Source organism: Zingiber officinale, chromosome 4A (genome assembly GCF_018446385.1).
Source record: "Zingiber officinale cultivar Zhangliang chromosome 4A, Zo_v1.1, whole genome shotgun sequence".
Lineage (NCBI taxonomy): Eukaryota > Viridiplantae > Streptophyta > Magnoliopsida > Zingiberales > Zingiberaceae > Zingiber > Zingiber officinale.
Window position 1 is genome coordinate 59,098,839 of NC_055992.1, and position 16,113 is coordinate 59,114,951.

Consider the following 16,113-nt stretch of genomic DNA (forward strand, 5'->3'; position numbering starts at 1 on the left):
TAAAATCTTGCTGACATTTAATTCCATGAACTTTCAAACTTTAATAGGATAACCTCAAACATTTACTTTCATATCAACCTTAAACATCAGAATATTTAAATGAGTTCGTTTCATTGAATGTGGCCTCTTTACCTCAACCTCTGTTTGTTTGACCAAACATTTACACTAGTACTAGGTTTGGTAGTGTTCACCGATATCCTTTAAGCCAATTTCCACAACCCCTTTTTCCTCTGATTTGGTAAGAATTCCAGTATCCTCTAAGTCGAGCTCCTTACCCGTCAAGTTGCCACAAACAAAGTCTCATTGCTAAAAGAAAAACAGTTTTACTTTTCATGCATCGAAATCATCACTAAAACATATAATTTCCTTCATTTTCTCTATGTTTTAAAATGCAATACCAGCGGCTCGTAATAAATGAATTAAAGGTGCTTAGACATAAAATAAAATTTAGAGATGTTGCCCGCCACTTTCATTGGTTTAAACTAAAACATCAAATCCCCTTCCATCCACCTCTAAACGTACCCATATAGCCCAAACCTTCAACCCCTCAATCCAGGACTTTAAAACCTCATCTCGAGACCCCTTATTGGCACCTCAAACTGCTGTCCCAGAATTGATCCAACTCCCATCTCCCACTGCAACCTCTAAACACGATCGATAGCAAATCTTCACCCGAACCTCTTCCCAACCATTGGATCAACCATCAACTCAACTATCGACCCAACCATCGACTAGCCCCCTTCCTGATCTCTTTGACTCATAGTCAAACCACTGAACCGAACCTCCTCGACTCCAGCCCAGCGCTTCGTCAAACACCCTTCCAATGTTCCTAAGGCAACAACAACTCCCGATTATTTCCAACAACAAATTTTCAATAAAAAGGTTAACAAACTTCATCAAACCATTACTCCAATGCCCCTAAGGTAGTAGCAAACTCCTGATTATTTCTAGCAACAAATTTTCAATCAAAAGGTCAACAAAACTTTGTCAAACCATCACTCCAACGTCCCTAAGGCAGCATCAAACTCAACGAAAATTCCAGCATCAAAATTTCCAAATCAAAAGGTTGTAGAACTTCACCAAAACGTTGCAACGATTGAAAAACGTACTCGTTAATAATAAGTCATGCATCAAGCATCAAAACATCCATATTATGACCCATATAGTGCATAAATAAATGTTAGGAATCTTGCCTTAGCATAGGAGAATGATGGGAGACAATCGAGAACTTTTCTTCCAAAATTCCTCAACTTTTACACACAATTTTTGAGATGGACTTGGCAATAAGAACCCTAGGCTAGGAGATGAAGTCTCTTTTCCAAAAATCCTCATGAAACTAGACCAGGGTTATATGTTTATCATAGTTTAGTTTAGGCCTGTTAACTTAATAGTTAAATATTAATTATTCAGGTCCAATAGCATATAATAACCAATACCTACTTAATGCGATTGAAACTCTAATTTTTTGAAATTAAACATGAATTTCTGAAAATTTAAAGGCAATGCTTAAAGAAAAAAAACCTACATTACATTACCTGCCTTATTATTTTAGATAATTTATTTCATGAAAATTATATATATATATATTGACACTACAAGAAGTCAAGACCTGCAGAGCTGTAGAAATTATGACGAATGAATATGTAGAAATTTGGAGAAGAGAATCTGAACAAGCAATGGAAACTCCTGAGAAATGTGGACGAAAATCTGATAAGAAAGCATATGCACACGTCTGCTGCAGCACAAGAAAAAATCTGGAAGGCTGTTGATAAATTGAAACTGCAGAAATGTGCAGAGTTTTTGGAAGAAAAAGACCTGAACTATCTGGCGGAAAATTTAAAAGGAATCTGCAGTTTTCTGCAGATCTGGAAGAAGGCAAGCAACACTCAACAGTGGAGATAGGAAGAAGAAGAGGATGGCGCAAAAAGCAGATCAACATAATGGGAGACTTTGATACTAATTGAAGTGGGAAAAATTTATTGGGTTAATCTCCTAGGCTGTCTCCTCTATCTTTATGTCTTTATCTTGTTTCATTCTATATTTATATCACTATGATTTATATAGTCACAACTTACAAGTTAATTTTTTATCTACTTATAATTAGGTCCTCAACAGTTATACCTTTGATTTAGAATTTTACACTTAAATTATTCTATGCATAATTTAGATAAAACTCATAATCTGTTTTCCATCTTCTTTTGACTTTGATGACTTTGTTTTCAATATTTTCCTACTAACATCATGATATTTCAAATTGCAGGGCAAGCACTGGGATACATTTTATAAGTTCTACAGAAACACAACGGATAACAAGTTTGGCCTCTGATGACTTGACTTTGTTTTTGTTAAATAGGTTGTCATATAATCTTGGTATTTTATCGCACTTTTTATTGTTGTGCTTTAGTGGTTCCATAGCCTAGGGAATGGATAAATTCTTTCAGTGCATAACTAGAATTACACAATGGATATACACAGAATAGTTGATATGTTTCTTAATGGCATATAAAGATCACAAAACAACTTCAGCTAAAATCACAAACCTCATGTAACACAACATTACACTATGAGTCTATAATAAAATTATATGATTTTCTATAATAAAATTGTTCTTCAAAAATTATTAAAATTTAATTGTAGACAGTGTGAGTTATGTATCTTTGATGAAAATTTTGAAAAAACTCGGAAAGAACAAATTCATACAAACACATGACATGTAGAAATACAATAAAGCACCAAAAATTGTCTTTCACTAAATACCCATATACCCAATGAAAACATGAGTTAAAATGAAAACTCAAATGTTCAGTATCTTTAGTTTAATAAAACACTTTAATATGATATTATTGTATAACAAAAAAGAAACATTTGTGACTTTTAGTCTAGCTTAATGTTTCAAAGGAACTTGACATACCTCTAAATGCAGAAAAGAATAAAAGGATAAATTGTTTCATGGCCCAAAAGTTTCACTCAAGATAAGGTTTTGTTTTGGAATATCTCACAACACTTCCCCAAATTGTGACTATTGTCTACCCATAAGTGTATTTGAAAGATGACGCAAGAAGTAAACACCAAGGAAGTTCGGTGTATGCTTCATATATTGCAATATATCACATCCCTACATGTCTCACACCTCTATATGTTACCACATGTCTAGTATACTATAGTTTAAGTACATTAAATCATGTGTCCCTTTAATCTCTGTCCATGTTCAAGATACACTTGCCATGAGCTCTTAGTAGAATTTTGAACATCCGACTGTGTGTTTCACTTGCATTCCAATAACCACGTCTGCCCAAGCAATCTTGCATTCATGAAATGTAAGACATGCATGCCAATAACATCTTTTTCAGTCATCATTTTACATTCTTCTTAATCACATAATATAATGACAAATTTGACATTGATCAAAGGTCGCAGTAATATCACAAATGCACAAATAAACATATCCAAGATTATCTAATTAATGCATTTCATATAGTATATGTTGGTGCAGCGGGGCCGACAAGAGGGTGGTGAATTTCCTGTAAATTAAAAATGGACCTTTCTTTATCCTTTCAAACAAGATTAGTAGCACAATAACAATAATAAGAGAAATAACAACTTAAAAAGAGTAGGTAAAAGACCAGAGTTTTACTTGGTTACAACCTAGGTGGTTGTTAATCCAAGGTGTTGAAAAGCACTAGAAGATCTCCTTCGTTAAAGGTAGAGAAGCCTTTTACACACGTTGACAACTCAAGAATGACTAGGAAAGTTAATACAGAAGTTGTTGAATATTTCTTAGGTCCAGGGGTCTTTTTATAGCCCCTGAAAAATCTTATCCGAGGATGGAAGACGCCTTCAACAAGGTGAAAGGCGCCTCTAGCGAGGCAAGCGAAGATAAGGTTTTATCTTCGCTAACGATTACATTTTGCCCCGTCTAAGGCGCCTTCAAAGGGTTGAAGGCGCCTTCAATAGGTGGTTGAAGGCGCCTTCCCATGAAAAGGCGCGAAGGCGCCTCCAACCACATTGAGGGCGCCTCCTGCAGCTCCGCAACTCCCAATTGGCTCTTCCGCTGCATCGATCGCCTGGGTGATTTCGTCCATCCAGAATTGGGCTCACCTGGACCCGTCTTCCGGCCTTCTCCTCGAGTAGGCTTCCTCCCCGGCTTCTCGCCTCTCGGACATCGTGTACGTCCTTCTCGTCCCTTGGACATCGTGCACGTCCTTCTCGTCCACCGGTGTACTCTTCGGCAGCATCTCGTCCTTCGGATGCACCGAGCTCGTCGGCTCTCTCCCGTGCCATCCTTTACGCTAGTTGTGTCTTTCGCTCGACTTCCTGTGCTCCTAGGTTCCTGCACACTTAGACACAAGGGTTAAAACACAACAGGACCTAATTGAACTTGGTTGACCATATCAAAACTACCCTAGGTACTTACAATCTCCCCCTTTTTGATGTGCGTCAACCCAAGTTCAAGTTAGGGTTAAAAATATAATAAATAAAAGTGATAACAATAAGTAAAAATTTATGTGCAAAATGAGTAAAAATTCTAAATCCTAACTCCCCCTAAACTTGTACCTATTTCTCCCCTTTTGATCTCATAAAAAAAATTTGGGAAAAAATAAAATAAACTGTTAGAAAAATTTATACGAAGAAATAAGGATAGAGAATATTATCTTTTATCACATAAAAATAAGATTTTCAAAATACATTTAAATTTCCAAAAATAACTCAACAATAAATAAAATTTGAAAAAGTCTCTATTTGTAGATTAAATCATCATATAGCATAGAAAAATTTTCAACTCGAAATATAAAATTTTTTTCTAATTGAGGCAATTTATATCAAAATAAAAAAATAGATTTTAGAACTTAATATAGGTTCCTGCCTTCTGGATTTAATAAAAATTTGGGAGGTACATAATTTTTTGGAATTTTCCTAATTTGTCATTGGTGATGTCTAATGTACCAGTTGATTCTACCATGATTTCTTAACTTTGGTTGAATGTAGCTTTCAATTTCTTTATTTGTGTTTTCAATTTTTCGTTTTCTAATTTTAAATTATCAAATAATTTTAGTGGACATGCATTGGCTAATTATTTTTTCAAGTCCATATTTTCTTTTTTCTAATTTGCACATATTTTAGAAAGTATTTTGTTAAATTCAAAAGATTACTTGGGAGATAGCACACATACCCCACTTACCTCGTGTTCTGATGCTCTCCCTTCATTGCAACACTCCTCTGATGATCCTCCCCCTTTATTGATGCTCATCTCTGAGTTGCTTTCAGCTTCTCATTGGTGGCTTGTCATTAGAGCTAGTCCGGTGTAACCTTCGATCTCGGACTCAGAGGACGACGATTCATCCCATGTGGCCTTCAGATTTTTGTGTTTTGATCTTGTTGGTCTTTTGCCCTTGTCCTTGTCCTTCTTCTTCAATTCGGGGCAGTTGTGCTTGATGTGTCCTTCTCTTTGGTAGTTGTAGCATCGTACCTTTCTCTTGTTCCAAAAGTATTTTTTTGCCTACGACTTATTAAATTTATTAGATTTAATAAATTTACTAAATTTTCTTACCATTAGGATCGCTTCGTCTTCATCAATTGACACTTCGGAGTCTGGATCGTCTGTTCTTGCTTTCAGGGCGATGTTCTGTCTGGGCTCCTTTGGTTCTGTACATCTAGATTCGTGAAGTTCCAAAGTGGAAAATAAATTTTCTAATGTGCTTACCTCTAGATCTTTAGAAATATAATAGGAGTCGACGATTGAGAACCATTCGGGTGTCCTTGGAAAAGTATTTAATGCGCACCTTAGGGAATCTTGGTTTGTTGCCTTTTCTCCGAGATTCATGAGTCCGATGATCAACTCTTTCAGTTTAGCTTGCAGTTGCGCTACCGATTCTCCTTTCAGCTTGAGGTTGATCAGTTGGCTCCGAAGCAGATCTTGTTTTACGAGCTTGGCTTCGGACGTACCTTCGTGTAGCTCCCGGAACTTCTCCCAAAGTTCCTTTGCTGATTCAAGCCACCGATTCTACTGACTTCTTGTGGAGGCAGCACACTCAGCAGATGGAATTCGGCTCGCCCATTTGCTACGAAGTCCGCTTGCTCCTTCTTGGTCCATTGGTATTCTTCTTTTTCATTTCCTTTGGGTCTTTAGGAGCTACAAAACTATATTTAATAATTAAAAGCAATTCAAAGTCTGTTTTAAAGAATACCTCTATGTGTTTTTTCCAAGTCGCGAATTCTCTCTCGAACTTCAGTGGGTAGATGCTCGGGCTGGCCATCGTCTTGGTGCTTCAGCCAGCAGTTAGTTCTTCTGAGGCATTCTGGCTCTGATACAAATTGTTGGTGCAGCGGGGCCAGCAGAGGGGGGTGAATTGCCTATAAATTAAAAATGGACCTTTCTTTATCCTTTCAAACAAGATTAGTAGCACAATAACAATAATAAAAGAAATAACAACTTAAAAAGAGCAGGTAAAAGACCAGAGTTTTACTTAGTTACAAGTTAGGTGGTTGTTAACCCAAGGTGTTGAAAAGCACTAGAATATCTCCTTCGTTGAAAATGAAGAAGCCTTTTACACGCGTTAACAGCTCAAGAATGACTAGGAAAGTTAATACAGAAGTTGTTGAATATTTCCTAAGTTTAGGGGTCTTTTTATAGCCCCTGGAAAATCTTATCCGAGGCTGGAGGCGCTTCCAACAAGGTGGAAGGCGCCTCCAGCGAGGTAAGTGAAGATAAGGTTTTATCTTCGCTAACGGTTACATTTTGCCAGTCTAAGGCGCCTTCAAAAGGGTTGAAGGCGCCTCCCACATAAAGGCGCGGAGGCGCCTCCAACCACATTGAGGGCGCCTCTAGTAGCTCTGCAGCTCCCTGTTGGCTCTTCTGCTGCTCCGATTGTTTGGGTGATTTCGTCCATCTGGAATTGGGCTCACCCGGACCCATCTTCCGGCCTTCTCCTCGAGCAGGCTTCCTCCCCAGCTTCTTGTTGCTCGAACGTTGTACACGTCCTTCTCGTCCACCGGTGTACTCTTTCGCAGCATCTCGTCCCTCAAATGCACCGACCCCGTCGGCTCTCTCCCGTGCCATTCTTCTCGCTAGCTGCGTCTTTCGCTCGACTTCCTGTACTCTTAAGTTCTTGCACACTTAGACACAAGGGTTAAAACACAACAAGACCTAACTGAACTTAGTTGATTACATCAAAACTACCCCGGGTATTTACAGTATATGTTCCACTTCATATGCAACCTGTGATGTCCACCTATCGATGAATGTTGAGAGTCTTTGGAAGACATTACGGTGGGGGCCCAATGTTGACAAAGGCTTGTCTTCTTGTCTTGTCATTTATGATTCATTTTGTATGGAAGGATTGAAATAAAAGCCTCTTTAGTGAGGGACAATTAGACATTGAAAGGATCTTCAAGTGTGTGCAAATTCATGTATACCGGTCCCCGGTCCCTAGGTGTTTTCTCTGATTTGATACTTCGTCAAACATGGGGAACTCCTAAAGATCAGTTTTTGTACTTTGATTCGCGCTATAAATTTTACTTATCCAAAAGAAAAATATAACATATGTTCCAGTTATCCTAGAAATTAGAAGCAATTCAAATTGTAGAAAGAAAAAAAAATGTAAATCTATGGTTTAAGAGGACTTCTCTCCAGTCTTCCCTCTCTTTAGAGCAAAACTAATCCAGGGCAGCAAAACTAATCTACGGCGTCACAAAAGCTCAATTTCAATTATTCAATTGTATAAACTACTATACAATCCGGATATATCACTGCATCCAATCATAAAAGATGCTTGCCTTATTTCCTTTTCTCCTTTGTCTTGTTGTTAACTTGACAAGGTGTGGCGGATTGATCAGTTGACCACTTGGACATCCAACTGGTTGACTGTGGATTGGCCAATCTAACATTCAAGAGTTTTATTTGTTCATACTCTCTCTACCAAAATTTTGTAAGATTGGCTCTTTTGTTTTTCCAATTCCTTCCGTTATCTTTTCTCCTCAAAAGAGTTACACAGGGAAAATACAAACTTGCTTTTTTTTCTCTACCAAAATTTTGCAATATTGACTCTTCTATTTTTCCAAAGTCCTCCCCTTATCCTTTCTCCTGAAAGGGATGCACAAGGAAAATACAAACTCAAGTTTGAACTAGAGAAGAAATCAACAAAATCATCATGAGCTCAAAGGAAATGTCTAATATCCTACCTCAATTGCTAGTTCTGCATTGGAGTTCTAAGACCACAAAGCACCCCTTGGACACTTAACGATTTGAAGTTTTTGATCTCTTTCCAGTAGTGCTTTGTCTATCTCACTCACCCCAACTAACCATGAAACTTTTAATTATAACCCTTATTAAATTTATATTTGATTACTAGTCAATCATTCAAACCAAAATATAGGAAATGTTAAACTACATGTATTGCTTTTCTATATGGTCTTCAAATTTCTATCCATAACTTACTCAGTTAGACTATATGAATAAATACGAACATTAAATGAGAAAGAGGAAGACCAAAAATGACTTGATTAGCAATGATAAAATATGATAAAATTTATTTAAATATAGATAAAAGTTTAGTAGGGGATAGAGTCCAATGACATAGGAGGATCCATATAGCCGATCCCTTTAGTGAAATAAGACTTGGTTGTTGTTGTAACTTGGTCAACAAGCAAACATTTGAAAAAGGAGCATTAAATGTTTTCACTTTCTATACTTTGGAAACCAATTTGACAACTTTAGTTGTTCTATTTATTAATGTTCTAAATTATTTTTTTTTCTGTGATTTTTCATCTTTCCTTTCTATTTAAGAAGCTTGTACTAATTTGGAGTACCATTCTAGAGTGCTTCTTGTCAATTTTTTTTTGACGAGCTAATTTAAGTGTGGCTAAACTCTCTTATCTTGAATGTGATTGTTTTTTAACATTATAACAAACAAGTTCTGAGAGTTCTACCAGTGTGGAGAGTTTCTTTTATCACTTATGAAGGGAAAACCTTCCTCTTCCTCTTGTCGACTTCCCCATCCTATTGCCATTGTTTTTTTTCTCGATCTCTATCCTGGTTCTTTACATTGCACGTCTCATTTTTGGAGTTGGATTATGATTAAAAAAATGCTTATCCTGGTTATCCTCACACATCCTCATAGCCATCTTTCTCTGGAACAAGTACAGCAGACAGAAATATGGACTTAGGACTTGCAATGAGCTCATCAACTTACCGTTGTAGTTCCTTGGCCACTTCCTATCTGCACTTTTAAGCTGGCTGGTTTGGTTAAAGAGTACTTGGAACAAATATTTTCTATTCCACCCTTCAAGGATAAGCGAAACTTGAGTGATAAGAGGGTAGAATTTGTAGGGAATAGAGTTTGGAAGTTGATAAGAGGTAGGAGAAGGTTTTTCCCTCAAATTAAGTGATAAGATAAACTTGTCAAACTCAAGTATTGGGAATTGACCTATTTTCAAGGAGTCGAGTAAAATGAGTAGATTTCTGGTAGAACTCTTGCCACTAGCGACTGCCACACTCAAGATTAGAGAGAGGTTTGCCATGCCTAACCAAACTCAAGTGGTAAGAAAGAGGGTTTGAAATGAATCAAGAGGTTAACCAACCAACCTTGAAAATGGGATTCCAGACCATTTTACAGTACAAGCTTCTTAAGTAGAAAGGAAAAACTGAAGTCATGGCCTAAATTAATTTAGAACATTACTAAAGAAGGAACAACTAAAAGTGGTAAAATTGCCTCCTGAAGTATTGGAAAACTGAGAGCCTTTGATGCTCCTCTCCAATGTTTGCTTGTTGATCGAGTTCTCCTCATTCCAAAATTACTTGTTGGAAAAGGTTGAAATATTATTGGATAGTTTCCATACCTTAAACCTTCCAATGACTTAATAACTTGTCTCCAGGAAAAGAATTCAAGCAACTTTGGTAGATTAAAGTTGGAACCAAGGTTTAAAATTTCGACCCGTGCCGAGGTTTTGGTCTCAGACCAGAACGATACGGTTTCGGTATCGTATTGTGCCGTGCCGATACAATTTCAGTATTTTTTATTTATCTATAGTAATTATAAGATAAATATGTTTATTGTGTATATAAAAATAAGTTGTATATTGATTTATTATAAGTTCTCAATTATTGAATAATTTAATATTGTTAGAAAAAATAATTAAAAAAATTATTTAAATAGAATTGATATATTAATAATTCAAATTAAAATGGAAATATTTATAATAATAATAATAATAATAATAATAATAATAATAAGTATATAAATTAATACAAGATATTACTTTATATTAATAATAATTATATAAATTAACTGTTGATTCATTTAATTAATTATTAATTAAACAATATATATTTTAAATAGTAAAAATTTTAAATGAAATTTAAAATATTATTTTTTTCAGAATATTAATTAATAAAATTTATTTAATTTATTTTAATTTTAAATATATTTTTTATATATTTTATTAGGATAATTTAATTAGGATTTATAAAAAGCTCCTAGAAATATCACACATCCTCCGCACATGCTCCTTGGAAATTCTTTAAATTAATTAAATAAAATAAATAATTATTAAAAACAGAAAAAGTCATTTGTAGCTCTGATTCTTCCACGTTCATTGTGCCCTATATGGTTGTGATTGAATATTTTTTGGGTAAATTTTGAGTTGAACCATCTGTGTATGTGCATTGGTTCAGCCGTGCCGACTAATATCGATCGAAACTTAAAGCCATTACTGTATATTCTTTTAATTTTAACATTTTCTGTTAGATTGCTATCTTCTCAAATAAAACAGTTCCTTCTTGCAAGGAAACATTTGAAAATCTGAATTCTCAACTCTTCTCTTTGAAATATTATCCCTTGACGTCATTTTTGACATAATTATCTTCAGATGGGGTAGTGCTTATCTCACGAGGGACTTCTTTCACATGCTGGGATCAAAGTTGACAGACCATCTATTGCTCATTGTTGCTGAAGATGAGGGTGAACTTGTTGCTGGTGCTCTTAACGTTATTGGAGGTGACACACTTTTTGGTCGCTTATGGGGTTGTCTACCACGCGTTTATTTTCCAAATTTGCATTTTGAGGCCTGCTACTATCAGGTAAACGTTTTGTAGCAGTGTTTGCAAAGGCTAGTCGCCTTCCCTTGACATTTGAAGCAATCAGTCTAGAGGCAAATAATAAATTCTCGATCTCATTATTTTTTGGTTGAGTTGTTCAGTGTTCACTATAAATTCAACAGTCTTTTCTTTCATTATTTTTGCAAGTTATCTTGCTTTGTATGAATTATTTGCCCTTTTCAATAAGAAAGGAATATTCTTTTGAATAGCTCTGATTTCTGTGAATATTGAACCAATAAACTTTCTTCATTAGTTAAACAAAACCTTTAAAAGATATGATAATTGAGTTTCTTTGATGACAAATAACGACAGGAGTTAAAAGTTAGTTATCTTATTGTATATTAAAATGGTTATACAACTTATGTATTAAAAAACCCTAGATTAGTTAACTTGTTTAAGATTAGTGCATTAGACTAAGCTATGTTATGACCATGATTTGAAATCTTGTATGGTATCGAATCACTGAAACTCGATATCACTCGATATTAAGGTTTAAAATCTTGAGCTGTGTCGTAGTTTCAATTTTTGATTGGATTGGTATTGTTCCAATTCCTATATCGTGTCGATGCTCTGATGCATGATGTCGGTAATAAATTGGAGATTGAAGGAGAAAGGAGATGGAGCAAAAGAGAGTGGTATTGAGTTTCGATAATTTACCAGAATAATATATTTGGACTCTTTTGCTCGGCATAGTGCAAGATTTAAAACCTACTTGACACATACTCCTTTTTATGCTTCATCTCTTTTTTTATTCTACTCCAATCTACAAGCACTATGCATCGAAACATCTGCATGATATCAAAAAATGTCGTTCTAGATAAAGATCGAAACATCTACACGGTTTAACATTTTGTACCTTTGTCATGCCGAAGTAATTTATTCCTATTTTATCTAACACTTGCTCTCAAGCCAGAGTGTAAATATTTAGATATCCAATTTGCTACGTAGGAATATAAAACAAGTTACAAGAAAAGGCATGGTAAAAATGTCAAAGCAATTCGTTCTTTAAAATGTTAATGCTGTGCTAATCTTCTTGGACATAAACAAAGAAGTTTCATCAACTTTAATGTTTTTAATGATTCATGAAACATTAGATTATTTACAAATAGATGAATATATAATTGCCATAGCATATATTTATTACTTTGTTGCTTCTAAAATTGAGATCAGTAAGGAAATGATCTATCCATACCATCTTATAACTTGTATGTGTCATTGTCGAATGCTGCAGTATGGAAATAGAATACACAAAGAAGTTTACAAGGGAGGGCTTGTAATGTTTAGAGAGAGAAACCCTCCCTTCTCTCTAGGGAGGAGGCGATGACAAACCTTCTTAGAGAACTAGTCTAACTCTCCCTTCTCTCTAACGAAGGGAGGTGTTGGTTTGCAACATCGAGGTGGCTGTGTGCATGGAGATTTCATTGAGCATGAGGTTTTCTAAGGTTTGCAAGGTGGTGGGTTGGAAACCTTCCTGTACAAAGGGAATTCTGTATGAGGTGTGTTTCTTGTATCCCCATTGCAGTTTGGATGCCCCCTGTAACTGAAGCACTTATCGAAAGAATTCTTCTTTCAAAGGGAGGAGCTTCCTCATCTTTCGATTTGGGTGCAAATTTCAGATCTCCCGCTTTAGTGCATTGAGCAAGCTTGCCTCATTGATTGGCCGACCATTATACACTGACCAATTAACAAGAAAATGGGAGCATATCAATTATGCCAGAGTTCTTGTGGAAGTGGGCATAACAAGAGAACCACCTGTTGTCATTCGTACAACACTCCCTGGAGGCATGGTGGTAGATCTTCCCATCCACTATGAATCTAAATTCAAATTTTGTCAAACTTGCCGGTATATGGGGCACTATCACTCACAATGTGACATCACTGGTGGTCAACAACCGGTGTAAGGGTCTCAACAATTGAGACCACAACTAGTGCTGACAAAGAATCTTGTTCAGAACTTTGTGATATGGGTTGACTTAGTCACTTCAAATGATCAGAGGTAATGATATAGATACAATTGCTACAAAATCTCTGCCCTAGGGCAGCTACTCATTGAGGGTGGTGGTGTTGATACCTTGACATGGAGGTTGTTGAAATTCACTTGCAATTGACCAGCTTGACTCATCGGGCAGTGGTCCTATAACACCCCCAAAATTTAAAAGTCCCCATAAACCACATGCATAAAAATATTAAATATGCTAAATTGATTTAATTAAATGATTTTAATAAAGATGATATTTAAAAAAGAGTATATGATTAATTGTGTAACTCTGCATGATTTCAAAGTTGAGGATTTTTAGGCGAATATTCGATGCTTGATCGAAGAAAGAAGATCGGGATGATTGAGATAAAAATATATATTTTTAAAATATTTATTTTTTGAACTCGAAAATATGTTTAATTAAGGTTGAAACTTTCTAAAATTTATAGATTTTATATATATTTGCAAACCAAGAATTTTTGAGTTCGAGAAACCGAATTTTGATAAAATAAAGGACTTTTACTTTTTACTTACCCATAATTTCGAAATTTATATATATTAAACATAATATTAGATTAAAAATGGGCCTAGTTAACTTAAGTTTACATGGGTTAGTGAGCTTAGACTTGCATTAAACATAAAAGACTTAAACTCTAGCCTGGATGACGATTTTTGGGAAAAAAAATAGAAAAGAGAATCTAGGGACCCTTGCTACAGATTTTAGAGGAAAAAATCATGTGTTTTGAGAGGAGAAAGCAAAGTCAAGTCGATCCCCGTTCGTCCTCTTCGTCTCCTCGTGTCGGTATTCGAATTTTTAGCGTTTTAAATGCAAAGGCACGTTCTAAATCCTTCTTTTTGCACCATTCAAATCATAGTATGTATGTTTATTGTGTTTATGCATGAAAATGTGTGGAATCACGTTTTTGTGGAATAAAGATTATGTTTCTTGAAGTTCCTGAGTTTTTTTGAAAGATTCTTGAATTTTCTTGATTGTTTGCTGAAGTTTATGATTGCATGGGACATTGCTGCCATTAGAGGGGTTCAGGACTGATAGGAGCCGTGGACACTAGGGCTTAGCCAAGGGTTGTTTCAATCTAGGTAGGTTACAGCAGCTTGGGGTTGGATTCCTAGGGTTTGAATCATGTCTTAGGATGTTAGTAAAGGTCTGGTTGTGTCTCGGTTCGAGTTGTGGAAAAAGTTATTAAATTTTAAGTCAGTAAGAGTCTAAAACGGGTAAGTTTAGATGTGACTAAGTAAAGTTATGTCTCAAGAAAAGGTTAAAAGTAACGACAATGTCTCGAGTAACCATAATAAGTGCTTGAAAGGTTATATGAAAAGTTTTCAAAGTTTCAAAGCTATGTGTTAACGGTATGAAATGTATAGATGCATGCTTATGAAAATGATGAAAAAAGTAATTTCTTTTTAGAAAGGAAAGGAAAAGAAAAGAAAAATGTTTTTGAGGAATGTGATTGATTGACAAAGTGGATATGTGAGGAATCCGTCGAAAACGCGGGCGGTGAACTTAAAAAAAATGATTAATGGAAATACTGAGAGGGAAAAGGCCCTATAGGAAGCTCGGTTATGGGAAAAGGCCCCAGAGGGAACCCAATATCGGATTCTCATATATAGCCCAAAGGGATGCGACGAAGAAGTGGTTGTTGAACTCCGATGAACTTACAAAATGATTAATGGGAATACCGCGAGGGAAAAAATCCCAAAGGGAGTCCGGTTACAAAATATTTATGTGAATGTAAATGCAAATGATATAAAAGTTAAATGTATTTTTATTTAAAATATTTTTAAATACATGTGACTATATATTTATGTATTTGCTATTAGGGTTTGAATGTGCTAAGTCATTAGATTCATTAGAGTTGAATGGTTGTAGGTAATGAAAATATAGAGACAAGAGGCTTTGACTTTTGATTGGACCGGGCATGGCACTACACTCCTGAGGACCTTGCATTTCCATAAAATTATGTTAAATGAATTTTTATGAGAGGATTTTTAAATTAAGAGGGTTGAATATTTTTGAAAGTTAAAATGTTGAATTTTTATTTGAAGATTGAGTTTTAAATGTTTGTGTGATCGACAAATTTGGATTTTAATGCAGTTAAGATTTTATTTAAAAAATGTTAGTAAAATAGTTTTTAAATATTGATTCTATAAGTATAGGTTTCAGCCATATAAATTAAAAAAAAATCCAGTATAATTTAAGTAAAGTGAGAGTTAGGGTTGTTTCTGTCTTGACCTTAATAATGATGGTGGGATGGGGATGTGGATTGTTCAATTTTGAAGAAAGGGATCCCCTAGGCATAAGGTAGAGGGCAACCAAATAGAGATCGATCAACTGCAACCTATAGATGTGACACAACAAGCATACCTACGCATGACCAGAAGGAAAGGTAAAGCTATACAGGAGGAGGGTGTTCAACATGATGAGGGTAACATGCAAGTACATCCAGGGACATCTAGGCGAGATGAGATTATTGCATTGCAAGTGGGGAAGAAGCAAGTCAATTCTAGACAGCCTCAACAAGGGCCTCAAGTAGAAAGGGGTAGAAGGTCTCTTTCGGAACCATAAACTAGGAGTGTTAGGTGTGTTGGACACGAATTTCAAAAATTGAAGATGTAGAGGTTTCAACATCTCCAAGTGGCATAGAGGAACAACCTTGGAGGCCAAAGTAGGATTCTCTTACTTTGGGACGACCAAAAGGTCAACCTGGAGTTGTGCGAATGACATGATCAATATGCACACTACTTGGTAACTTGCAAGATCTCTCACTGAGTATTTGCAATCTCGTTTATTTATGGGCAATTATCTTTAGTTGGACGGAAGGCATTTTGGGAAGGCTGCAGAACATAACTACGAATATGGAATGTCCTTGGCTTGTATTGGGAGGTTTTAACACTTTTCTCTCAACCAAAGACGAATGTGGTGGTATTCTGATCACGCAATATAGCATTGCTGATTTTCGGACTTGTGTCCTCTTGTGAGTTTCAAAGATCTGATCTACATGTGCTGTAGGTATACATGGACAAA

At 35.7% G+C, this 16,113-nt stretch overlaps 1 protein-coding gene across 2 annotated transcripts in view; it reads left to right on the forward strand.

Moving 5' to 3' along the window:
• The window catches only part of LOC121969946, a 68,975-nt gene that overhangs the window by 33,880 nt on the left and 18,982 nt on the right, over positions 1–16,113 (forward strand). The window contains exons 9-10 of one of the 2 annotated variants that reach the window (XR_006108740.1): positions 2,261–2,313; positions 10,864–11,152. Coding sequence is in view for 1 of the 2 variants with exons in the window: in XM_042520280.1 (XP_042376214.1) it covers positions 2,261–2,313; positions 10,864–11,074 (264 nt within the window). In the remaining variant the exon portion in view is untranslated. The remainder of the gene's footprint in view (positions 1–2,260; positions 2,314–10,863; positions 11,153–16,113) is intronic. The other variant, XM_042520280.1, reaches the window with a different exon arrangement.